Source organism: Saccopteryx leptura, chromosome 3, assembly GCF_036850995.1.
Source record: "Saccopteryx leptura isolate mSacLep1 chromosome 3, mSacLep1_pri_phased_curated, whole genome shotgun sequence".
Taxonomy (NCBI): Eukaryota; Metazoa; Chordata; class Mammalia; order Chiroptera; family Emballonuridae; genus Saccopteryx; species Saccopteryx leptura.
The window spans coordinates 278,289,984-278,302,945 of record NC_089505.1 but is presented as its reverse complement, the minus strand read 5'-3'; the positions used below and the strand labels follow the sequence as shown (position 1 = coordinate 278,302,945).

Sequence of the window (12,962 nt, the reverse complement as noted above, 5' to 3'; positions counted from 1 at the left end):
AGAACTTGAGTTTTAAACTGGAAGTGTTAGCAATATTAGTGTCACATGTAAGTCACATCTTCAAAAGGCATGTTTTAACTTATTTTCACATTTTCAGAATAAGTGCTTTAAAAAAATGAAACCAAATTTAATGGTGGGATATTTTTATTTTTTTATTTTTCCAAAGTGAGAAGAGGGGAGGCAGACAGACTTCCACATGCGCCTGATTGGTATCCACCCAGCATGCCCACTACGGGGTAATGCTCTGCCCATGTGGGGCATTACTCCATTGCAACCAGAGCCATTCTAGCACATGAGGCAGAGGCCATGGAGCCATCCTCAGTGCCCAGGCCAACTTTACTCCAATGGAGCCTTGGTTGTGGGAGGGGAAGAGAGAGATAGAGAGAAAGGAGAGGGGGAAGGGTGGAGAAGCAGATGGGCACTTCTCCTGTGTACCCTGGCCAGGAATTGAACCGAGGACTTCCACATGCTGGGCCGACACTCTACCACTGAGCCAACTGGCCAGGGTGGTAGGACATCTTTTAAAGAAAAGATATCTCTACCCATCTGTGCATGGCTTTTCCAGTTCATACATATTATTTTCTCAATTTCTTAAGTACTCTGTATTTCTGATAACATTCATATAGGACATGCTTATTAGAGTTGATTTGGCAAAAAAATATTTTGCCTTCATTAATGGAAATATCTTTCCATTTTCAGAGACAACCATGGGCATAATTTATATTTGAATAATAAGTAGTAGCTAGACTTTACATGCTCACCTATCATTTTGTTTATATAGGTTTTCTCTGCCTTGGCACTAGTGACATTTGGACTGCATACTCTCTTGTTGGGGGTTACCTTGTGCAGTTGCAGGATATTTACAGCATCCCTGGTCTCTAACCTCTGGATGCCAGGAATACTCTCTCTCCTCAGTCATGACAACGACATCTCCAGACATTATGACATGTCCATGGGAGGGTAAAATTGCCCCCAGTTGAGAACTACTAGTTTAAAACAAACAAAAAGTATAAATGATAAAGAAGGAAATGTCTTTATAGTCTTTGTACATGATAAGGTCCTGTACTTATTATAGTTAATCAAGTTCTCTGGACAAATAAAGTCTTATTTGAAAGGCTAACAGTCACTTTTGTTTTAATACATTTGAAACCCAAAGATGGAATAAGGTGAAACTTGCTAAAAGTGGACTCTTAGGACTACATGAGTCTTTTTGGCTAAGTTATTTTGTCTTTCATTTTTGTAGGAAAAAAAGTAGCCATGGATCATTTGTTCTTTGTCAACTAAATTCATTCAACATGAAAGGAAATTAAGTCCTTTGGGCCATTTTCAGTAAAAACTATGTTGAAGGAGTAGCAGTAACTGCATATTCTGCATAGGAAATAATAATAAAACGCCTCGCTGTTTGAATACGTCTGTTGAAAAGTTTATTATTATGTTAGTATATTATATTTAGCCATATTGAAATATGTCGATTCATTATCCTAAACACTGATTCTCATTGTAGTCCCCACACAGCCAGCCAGGGCTCAGTGGGAAAAACGCACTCTCAGTCCTGATATGCTGGCATTTACTGTACTGTAATTTTACAAAGTACTTCACAAGATCTTATTTTAGGAACATTTTATAAACAATGGCTAGAAAGAAAAAAGAAAGTTTACCATATGCCTACAGATTCACAGGCTGTGTGCTTTGATATACGAAACTTCTCAGATCAGATGACAGAATGGGAGGACAGAGACCAAAGTTCAGTGCCTGCCAGGAAGGCTGAGCTGCAATACTCAGATATAAACTCAGGCAGGAAGAAGACAGAGCTAACACTGTCAACCTATTATCGCCTCTATAAGAATGTTTAGACCTTCTAATTTTCTGAGAACTTCTCAATTAGACATACTACAAAACAGTGTGCAGACTAATTTCATAGCAAGTACTTTATTAATATTGTTCCCTAACTAGAATCCAGTAAAACAAACATTTAAGAAAACATTTACAGAGTTCTCCATAAAATTAACATTAAATGCTGACCATCTTGTTGGGGCTTAGAAATCTAGTTTCACATTGAAATACTCTACTGCATTTTGACCTTTAATCACAAAGAAATAATCTTACTTCATATTTCATAATGTTAATAGTTTTGGGGGTGGCCCTGGCCAGTTTGCTCAGCGGTAGAGCATCGGCCTGGTGTGAAGGAGTCCCGGGTTCGATTTCCGGCTAAGGCACACAGGAGAGGCGCCCATCTGCTTCTCCACCCCTCCCCCTCTCCTTCCTCTCTGTCTCTCTCTTCCCCTCCGGCAGCCGAGGCTCCATTGGAGCAAAGATTGCCCGGGCGCTGAGGAGGGCTTTGTGGCCTCTGCCTCAGGTGCTAGAATGGCTCTGGATGCAACAGAGTGACGCCCCAGAGGGGCAGAGCATCGCCCCCTGGTGGGCATGCCGGGTGGATCCCGGTTGGGCGCATACGAGAGTCTGTCTGACTGCCTCCCCGTTTCCAGCTTCGGAAAAATGGGAAAAAAAATAGTTTAGGGGGTGACGATTTTCTTATTCTGTGCCTTCAGTCAAGGGTCCCAACCTTCTTAACACACTGGCACATCTCTAACGATGACAGGATTTGTGCATCTGTTATGTGGCCGCAAGAAACCAGCTCAGGAAGGGCTCCTCCCACCCTGCATTGGGCTGCAAACTGGGTTCAGTCCCCCCGGCTCCAGGTAGGACAGCATGAGCTCCACTATAGCACCAAGAGTCAAAACGGGTTTAAAAACCCTTTTTAGAGGTTTAGTGCAGCTTTCTCCTCATTTCTCCTACATGTCCCAGCCCAATCACTTCTGTAATCAGCCTTGTTTCAATAGCAAAGTCAGGACTTGCATATTTTATATGCTATGCATATGTATGTCTTTTACTTAAAGTAATACGCATTAATGCCTTGAAAATACACTGCTTACAGTCTAAGCTCCAAGTGCACTGAAGCTTAACCACACCTGATAATGATCATCTTGGGCAGTCTAAGAGGTTTCCCGGAAACAACTAAAATAGTATCTTAAGAAGTGCACACCCTTCACTGAGATGGATTTTCTCAATTAGTTTGAATTCCATCTACAGTATGAAACCTGTAGTGACTCTACCTGGGGGCTAGACAAACACAAGCATCTTTCCCACTCAGTTCTTCGGGATTCTTGCTGACCACACTGATAAAGGTCCATGAAAAATGTAAGTGTACTCGTTCTTCTTCAAAATGCTAGTGCTCCATTAGCCTAAGCAGTCTCATGGAAGGTATTTTTATGGCTGTAAATCTGACACTAGCATGGCAACTTCTACCTCAGCCATGCCAACTCTGCTCTGAGAACACCATTAAAATTCCCCTTTGGGTAATGTGAAATGTGGCCATTAGATGCGGGTGAGTTCATGAGAGAGCACAGATTTCTAAATGGAAAACCTAAAGGAAAATAAAGACATCCAGACTGTTCTGCTTTTAAGAATCAGAGAGTTATAGATAAGACCAGCTTGCATTTTAATAATAAATGAGAGGTCATTAAGTTTGTTTTTTAAGGCTTACCTTGAATGAGTAAAAAGAAAAATCCCTCACAAATCAAGTTTACTCTGTCGCCAACAACCTAAAATGGAATTTTAATTTTTCTTGCTCACATGACTATTTTTTCTTCTCTGTTCTGACTTCTCTCAGTTGAGCCCAAATGAACAGAAAAAACAATTAGTGCTTCTCCTCATGCCCCCATCTCACTTCAGTAAAATGCAGGAGAAAAATAATACATAGATTAAAATAATCGTACTGTATTAAACATTCACTTTTGTGTCATAAGGCATATTTCATTCATTCCAGGACGGTCATAGGGAAAGACAGGTAAGGCGGTTTTTAGACTGTCTTACCACGGCACTCCAAATTGTGCTGGGAGTGCCCACTGCTTCGTTGGAACTACTGAACCTAGGAAACGTCCCTACGGGCATGGGGCACCCCAGCGGACAGAGCAGTGCGCGCCCTGGCTCCTTCAGGGCCAGTCCAGCGCAGGGCTTTAGTTCGAGGCAGAGCTGCTGCTGTCTCCCAGGTGAACAAGAAGCAGGCGAGGGCAGTGCTCTCCTAAGACTAGTCTTATTGCGTGGTGACAAGTTTCACAATCATGCTGATGATCCGGGACCCTCGAGGACAGGTACACAGATCCATGCTCGGGTTTTTTATCTTATCCTGCAGGAGCTGGTCAAGTTCACAGCGCAGTTCCTTGACTAGTTCGGCGACCTGAAATGAAAGTTTGCAATGTGAGCAGTGCTCAGACCAACAGGGGAGGGAAGGTTATTAAAGGAAGTGCCCCAATTATGATGATCAGTATTCTAGATGTCTGGTATTAATTTTAACTTCATTAGTGGGTGGGGAGGGGTAGAAACTAAATGCATTTTCATTCTAAAAGTGCTTCTAAAATTTCTTGATGCAACAATAAGAAAATTCAATGTGAACTCTGGACTACTAAATGGGGATCAACACACAAAGGCTTTTCTATCACATCTCATGTAAAGATTGAATTTGGAAGGTTTAATTTGCTCTTGTGTGTGTGTGTATGTGAGAGAGAAAGACAGAGAGAGGGACAGACAGGCAGGAAGGAAGAGATATGAGAAGCATCAATTCTTTATTGAGGCTCCTTAGCTGTTCATTGATTGCTTTCTCATATGTGCCTTGATGGGGGGGGGGGGCTACAGCAGAGCGAGTGGTCCTTTGATCAAGCCAATGACCTTGTGCTCAAACCAATGGCCTTGCCTGTAACCTTTGGCCTCATGCCAGTGACCATGGATCATGTTATGATCCAATGCTCAAACCAGTGACCCCAGCCTGACCAGGCGGTGGCGCAGTGGATAGAGATGCGGAAGGACCCAGTTTCAAGACCTTGAGGTTGCCAGCTTGAGCGTGGGCTCATCTGGTGTGAGTAAAGTTCACCAGCTTGGACCCAAAGTCGCTGGTTACTCGGTCTGCTGAAGGCCCACGGTCAAGGCACATATGAGAAAGCAATCAATGAACAACTAAGGTGTCGCAATGAAAAACTGATGATTGATGCTTCTCATCTCTCTCCATTCCTGTCTGTCTGTCCCTATCTATCCCTCTCTCTCTCTCTCTCACTCTCTCTCTCTCTGTCTCTAAAAAAAACCAAAAAAAAAAACCAAACAAACCAGTGACCCCACGCTCAAGCTGGCAACCTCGGGGTTTCAAACCTGGATCCTCTGAGTCTCAGTCTGTGCCACTGCCTGGTCACACTTTCTTTTTTTTTTTTTAAGATTCATTCATTTTAGAGAAAGGAAGAGATGGAGGGAGGAACAGGAAGCATCAATTCCCATATGTGCCTTGACCAGGCAAGCCCAGTGTTTCAAACCATCAACCTCAGTGTTTCAGGTAGACGCTTTATTCCCTGTGCCACCACTAGTCAGGCCGGAATTTTTTTTCTTATAGATATACTCCCCCGTAAATGTCTCCTTCAGACTCCACAGAGAACGTAGCTGAGACCTAAGAAAAGAATTCTGATCTATTCCCTATTTTTTTGAAATGGTAGTAGTAGAATCAGGGTGATTTTTATTTATTTCTACTCATCTATATTTTCCGATTTTTCTTTGGTGAATACATTGTTCACATAACAATTAGGAAGGTCCAACATCTACCCACAGCTTCTGTCCTGACTCTTTCATGCCAGGCAATCCTGGGCTTCCCCTCCCACCATGCTGCGGGAAGTCTTACTCAGTCCCCAGGCTTGGCCTCTCCCTTCAGCCTCAGTCTTTCATGGTGTCTCACTGCAGACCCATCATTCTCTCTTAATGAGCTTTGTTGTCCTTGGTCCCTGAAGGAATGCCCAATACTTCATAACATGAAAGCCCTTCATATCTGAGGCTCACAGGACAGATCCCTTTATACTGTACCTGATGGGAAGCAGCTACAAAACGAATCCAACCATCATCCAAGGAGACAACAAACTCTCCCCTTTGAAGCTGCACATTCACTTGGCCTCCTCCGAACAAGACCAGCGGGTACACAGACACCATGCTGCAGTTGCGGATGAACACCCGACTGGTTTTGATCTTCTCGTGGTATAGTAGGTAGGGGCTGTCAAAGTGTCTGACCTGGAGCAAAAACCTGAGATGATGACAGTGATGTCACTGTCCCACGGATTTAAATTCCACCTGTCTGATGACTTACAAAATTATCTCCATCCTTTCCCTTTCCTTGGAGCTCCAGACTTGTACATGCAACTTCCTAGCTGACATCTCCACTGGGATACCTAATAAGCACGTCAAACTTCTGATGTTTAAAAGGAATTCTTTTTATTTTTTACACCAAGGCTTTGAGGGTTTTTCAGTTTTTTGTTTTGTTTTGTTTTGTTTTTTTTCATTTTTCTGAAGCTGGAAATGGGGAGAGACAGTCAGACAGACTCCCGCATGCGCCCGACCGGGATCCACCCGGCACGCCCACCAGGGGCGACGCTCTGCCCACCAGGGGGCGATGCTCTGCCCATCCTGGGCGTCGCCATGTTGCGACCAGAGCCACTCCAGCGCCTGGGGCAGAGGCCACAGAGCCATCCCCAGCGCCCGGGCCATCTTTGCTCCAATGGAGCCTTGGCTGCGGGAGGGGAAGAGAGAGACAGAGAGGAAGGAGAGGGGGAGGGGTGGAGAAGCAAATGGGCGCTTCTCCTGTGTGCCCTGGCCGGGAATCGAACCCGGGTCCTCCGCACGCTAGGCCGACGCTCTACCGCTGAGCCAACCGGCCAGGGCCGAGGGTTTTTTTTTTTTAATTTTTTATTTATTCATTTTAGAGAGGAGAGACTTTTTTTCTTCCTTTGTAAGATTTATTCATTTTAAAGAGAAGAGAGAAAGAGAAAGAAGGGGGGAGGAGCAAGGGGCATCAACTCCCATATGTGCTTTGACTAGGCACACCTGGGGTTTTGAACCAGCGACCTCAGTGTTCCAGGTTGACGCCTTATACACTGCGCCACCACAGGTCAGGCCAGGAGTCTTGATCTCCTGCATGTAATGTTCACCCTCTTAGTAAATGACATTCTCTTCAGCCGGCTGCTCAAGCCCGGATTTAGGAGCCACCCTTGGTAATTCTTTCCCTCCCTCTCCATCTACATCATCACTGAGTCCCGTCAACTCTATTTTCAATACACGTGACAAACTGACAGGTTCTCACCACTTCTACAGCCACCCCTGCACAAGCCAGCGTCATGTCACACAGACCACTGCAAAGGCTCCCTAAGTACTCGCCCTGCTTCTCTTTTTGCATCTTTAGTTTCTTCTCCACACAGCAACCACAGAGATCCTTCAAAAACATACATCCAGGCCTGACCTGTGGTGGCGCAGTGGATAAAGTGTCAACCTGGAAATGCTGAGGTCGCCAGTTCGAAACCCTGAGCTTGCCTGGGTCAAGGCACATATGGGAGTTGATGCTTCTTGCTCCTCCCACCTTCTCTCTCCTCTCTCTTTCTCTCTCTCTCTCTCTCTCTCTCTCTCTCTCTCTCCCTCTCTCTCTCCTTTCTAAAAAAATAAATAAAATTAAATTTAAAAAAAATCATACATCCAGCTAGGGCTCAAAATCCTCCAGTGATCTCCCAGGGACAGAATCTCAAATCCTCAGCATGGCTTACCAGGTCCTGCGTGGCCTGACCGCTGCCTGCTCGTCCCAGTCACCTCCGCCCTGGCTGTCATCATCCCACAGCACTCGCACCGACCGCCTGCCTGCGTTTCCTGGAACACGCCAAGTATGCTCCCCTCTTGTGGTCTTTGCACTTCCTTTCCTGGAATGTCCTCTCTAGATACCCGCATGGCTCACCCTTCACTGCATTGAGGATTTGCTCAAATGTTTGCTCCACGGAGTTCTTGCCTGACCACTCCACGTAAAACAGATGCCCTCCTGTCACTCTCAATCTCTGTTTTATTTTTCTTTATAACATTTGCTGCCTCACTGAGATTGGTTCCTTACTTCTTGCTGGTCTTCCTGACTGGAACACGTGTGCCCTGAGGTCAGAGACCTTGTCTGTCTAGCACATTTGCTGTCCCCCGTGGCCGACAACAGCGCCTGGCTCAGAGGAGGGAAGCTCGAAGGCACCGAGTGCACCTAATGCTTGCACAGGTGACGTGCATTCATTGCACGAGGGCCACACCAGGCTTTGGTTCCTAAGTACACGTGCAGCTGAGAGGACAGATGACCTCAGACCCTCAGACTCTCCTGAGCTTATTTGAGGTGACCCTTTTCAAACTTTGCTGACTCTGCTCAGCAGTTCCTGCGGGCTCAAAGCCCTGACACTTCATACTCTCTCTCTAGTCTCCTTCCCACTTTTTCTTCTTCATTTCTCCTAAGAGCTTTATCAAGAGTCTGCTTTCAGTGAGGCACCATGCTAGACATCAAGAACGTCAAATAATTACAGTTTTCCTGTCTTCAGGAATCTCAGTAACATAAAGGAGGCACACCATAAACCAGAAAACAATGTGATGAGCACAACAGTGAACAAATGCACACTATATATTGGTGGAACAGAAGTAAAGAACAACTTAGAGAGAGAAGGGCCCTGGAGAAGTGGTATTTAATGGAAGCTTGAGGATAAGTTAGAACCTGCCGGGGAATAATAATGTCATGCCAGGCACAGAGAACAATGTCCTTTGTCACAGTGTCGGGGACACTGTTGGATATCTCGTGTTGCTGGAGCATAAAGAATGACAGAGGGAGAGCTGAGGGGAACATGGTATAAGAAGGGGCCAGATGTGAAAGGTCATATTGAAGTTTGCAGCAGATGCCGGATGTGAAGAGTTTCAAGCAAGGGAACGACATGATCGAATGCATGTTGCATAAAGGCAGTCTGGCAGCAGTTGTGTGAAAGGCTGGAGAGGGAGCATCAGAAGAGCACTTCATGCAAACGATGGAAGTCTGGTGTTTGAACTGAGGAAATGGCAGTGGGGCTGAGAAGAGCCGGTGAATCGGAGACATGCCAGAAGGAGGGCTTGTTGGGACCTGGTGACCAGCTGGGCTGGAGCAAGGGTCTGAAAGAAGCAGGGTCTGTGTCACTCCAGGGTCTGATTTAGAGGGTGCTTTTCAACAAGACAGGGAACACAGAAAGGAAGAGTGAACTGGGAGATAATGAGTTTGATTGTGCAGCTTTTGAGTGTGAGGTGCCTAGAAGGCATATAGCTCAGAGAAAACCCCAGGACTGGAGTGAGAGGCCTGGGGGTCTGTATCAGCATGGAGGTTGTCGTTAAAAGCATGATGTCGTGGTCTGGAGCTTCAGGAAGAGTATGTATGCTGCATGAGAAAACAAGGACTAAGGACCAAACCAGCGTTTAGTGTTTCAAAGCAGAGGAAGAGAAACTAGCAACGGGGATAGAGGAAGATCAGAGAGATAGAAGTAATGTTTTAGAAGCAAAAAAACCCAAAAAAACCATCAAAGATAGCTTTAAAAGGAAGGGAGGGGTCAGCAATATCAAATACTATGTGGGAGTCAAGTAGGATGAGGACCAGGACATTTCACTGGGTCTGACAACTTGGAGGTCACTCGTGACTTCTGATGAGTTTGGTGGAGTGGCAAGGGCAGGCGCCTCACAGCAGCAGCTGGAGGAAGGGAGTTGAGGATGTGGGATCAGCAAATGTAGGTCACTGCCTGGCAAGCACAGACTCAGTGATGCAAAGAAACAATTTCATCGAAGGGATCAAGGAGTTCAAAGTGGTCGTTACAAAACAATCACAGGGATGTAAAGTACAGCATAGAGAACAGAGTCAATAATATTGTAGTAACTATGGATGGTGCCGGGTGGGGCCTAGAAATATCGGGGAACACTTTGTGAAGTACATGACTGTCTAACCCCTATGCAGAATACCTGAAACTAATAAAAAATAATATTGACTGTCAACTGTAATTTTTAAAATGTTTAAAAATTAAAGAAATAATTTTACATAGGAAAGAAGTCTTGAACAGTTGTGTTTTTTTTTTGCATCCGAGAGACTTTTCTTGAAAATGGAAAACCTTTCCAGAAACGGACCAATTTCTAGTCTGTTTATACTCACTCAACCTTCCCCCTGCCAGTGGGGACGCTGGGGCAGCAAGTGACAGAACAAGGTATGGCTGAGTTTAAGGGCTATGTTTCTCACCCCAGACCTGCCACATGTAGCTAGAAGTGCACCCCGCCATTCTGACCTGATAGTTCACTGATGAAGGGTGAATGTGTACATAGCCATCGTTCTTGGTGACAAACTTCAGCTCCTCTGATTTTGGCTGCATTCTGACAGCTCCAGTACTGGTCTTCTGAAATTTCCCTTCTGGGCTTTTCACCTAAATGATAGGTATTTGTAAAAATAGATATATAATATGTATATTTCCACTGTAGGATGGGATCCTTCATACAAAATCAGTCTTGTTTGAATGAATGCCTTTTCTGCGTCTTCTCTCTCTTAATTTCCTTTTGAAAGTCGTATAAGTGTATTTTTTTTCTTTTCTTTTCACACCATCAAGAGGTGTGAATGTAGGTGCAGAAGCACTGGGTGACTAAACTGCACGCCAGCCACACGGATGCGAAACTATGTCGGTATTTCCGCTCTGCAGTTATGATTAGATGCAGAGACCCAGCTGGCAACACTGGACCAGGAATCTGTTGACTATCAACCCCAGTCCCAATCCCGATCCCACATTCCAAATAATTTTATTTCACAACAGCAAAAACAATTCTATGACTGGAAAAAATATTCTATGAATAAACAGATTATTTCATTTGAAAAAGTACTGAAAAACTTATGTAAACACATATATGAGTTATACATATATTGCAAAAATAATACATGTTTATTTTACAAATAACATGTTAGGAAATGAGAAAATAAAGACTTCCTGTAATCACATAATTAAAATAACTAGCATTAATATTTGATAAATATCTGTTTTCTCTGCCAGATTTATGTTCATATATATAGAAAAGCATAACAATATAATTAAAAATATACATAGATATTGGAACTAATATAGAATTGTTTTCTATAAATATACCTTTGAAACTAAATATATTAAGAAATTTATCCCTGCTTTAAAATGTTTTCCTAAAACATAATTCTTTTTTTTTTTTTTGTATTTTTCTGAAGCTAGAAACGGGGAGAGACAGTCAGACAGACTCCCGCATGCGCCCGACCGGGATCCACCCGGCATGCCCACCAGGGGGCGATGCTCTGCCCATCCGGGGCGTCGTTCTGCCGCGACCAGAGCCACTCCAGCGCCTGGGGCAGAGGCCAAGGAGCCATCCCCAGCGCCCAGGCCATCTTGGCTCCAATGGAGCCTCAGCTGCGGGAGGGGAAGAGAGAGACAGAGAGGAAGGAGAGGGGGAGGGGTGGAGAAGCAGATGGGCGCTTCTCCTGTGTGCCCTGGCCGGGAATCGAACCCAGGACTTCCGCATGCCAGGCCGACGCTCTACCACTGAGCCAACCGGCCAGGGCCTAAAACATAATTCTTAATGGCAATTAGTACCTTGTTGTAATGATCAATAATAATTTAACCAATAAACTCCCTATTATTTGAATTTTAGATATTCATAGTAACAGATTATAATTGCAAATATTCTCCCAGATGTATCATTATGCATATATACAATTACTTTCTAATAATGAATCCTTAAAAATGAAACTGCTATCTAGAAAGGGTATATCAATTTTATTCCTACCAAGAGTGAGAGTGCTCATTTTGGGAGGCTTATAACAGTATTATAATTAAAAAAAAATTTTTTATCACATCATAATCACCCAAAATTCATAGTTTACCTTAGGGTTCACTCTCGAGGGTGTGTGTTCTATGGATTTGGGTATATGTAAGGTGATATGTATCCATCATTATAAAACCATGCAGAGTATTTTCACTGCCCTAAAAATCTACTGTGCTCTGCCTGTTCACCCCCAACCCCTGATTTTATTTTTATTGTCTCCATAGTTTTGCTCCAAATGATTTTTGAAGTAAATTTCAAATGATTGAAAAGCATGCACATACTGACCAGAAAATGAACCATGATTAATCAGTGGCTGTTAACTGAGCATTTAACAAAAAGTTAAAAGAGTAATGATTCAGTACTCTGACAAATTCAAATCTAAGTTTCACAAGGACCAGATGCCAAAACCCAAAGGGCCCCACAAAGAGGTTTCCGGAAGGAGGGCCACAGGTGGTTGTAGGTCAAAGCACTGACCTGTTTGATTTTGTTCTTATCTAATTTTAGTCCAGAGTAGAGGGCATAAGAGAAAATGTGGTAGAAACCAAGTTTCTAACTATCACAGAAAGTCAGTTATACACAGGTTGCTGAGAAAGTGACCTACATATCTATTTTAATTCCTTGAATGTCAATAATACATTAGGATTAAAAAGCAACCCATTTTATACAGTAAATGTTTTTGAACAATGCATCTAAACAGATTAAGGAATTGAAGGATTAGAAATGTATATGAAATTTAAAAGGCTCTGTGTGTTTGAGTGAGTGTCTTTAAGATGATTAATGTGTAGACTTAACTTATATCTCTTGGCTATAAAGAAAACAAGTAGTGGGAGAATGCAAGAAAAATGTTTTCTTACCTGCACTACATTTGGATACAGAGCAGCACACAGCATTGCTGATATCAGCTTGGGGTTCTCAGCATTTGAATTTGCCTATGAGAGAAATGTGGTATTAATTTTGTAAGTTATGTGGCTACTTCTGTCTGTGTCCTGCAATTTACATAATTTTTCATTTGATTTCTACCTTAAAACAAAACAAAAGCAGCATATAACTTCTATACATGTGCTAGAAAAATTATTTTTTTCTAAGTAAACAATAGGTCTATTGGAACACATTCACACAGGACCCACTCTAAGAAGCCCACAGTAGCTCTTTTGATTTCTGTAAAGCAGTTACAAAGTGTTCCTGAGAATCAGTGAACAGAAAGATTCTGGTTCATGAGATCTTCATAAGTTCTAGAAAGTATTAACTTCACTTAAAACAGA

General features: G+C 43.4%; 2 protein-coding genes across 2 annotated transcripts in view; both read right to left on the bottom strand.

Annotated features, from left to right (window-relative positions):
* Positions 1 to 12,962, bottom strand: part of SRSF7 (serine and arginine rich splicing factor 7) — an 87,861-nt gene that overhangs the window by 41,368 nt on the left and 33,531 nt on the right. The window lies entirely within an intron of this gene.
* LOC136397438 (putative ATP-dependent RNA helicase DHX57) overlaps positions 2,520 to 12,962 on the bottom strand; it is a 28,506-nt gene continuing 18,063 nt past the window's right edge. The window contains exons 6-9 of the mRNA XM_066371944.1: positions 12,555 to 12,629; positions 10,155 to 10,289; positions 5,896 to 6,096; positions 2,520 to 4,237 (exon numbers count right to left, since the gene is read on the bottom strand). Coding sequence (XP_066228041.1) covers positions 4,094 to 4,237; positions 5,896 to 6,096; positions 10,155 to 10,289; positions 12,555 to 12,629 — 555 coding nt within the window. The 3' untranslated portion in view covers positions 2,520 to 4,093. The remainder of the gene's footprint in view (positions 4,238 to 5,895; positions 6,097 to 10,154; positions 10,290 to 12,554; positions 12,630 to 12,962) is intronic.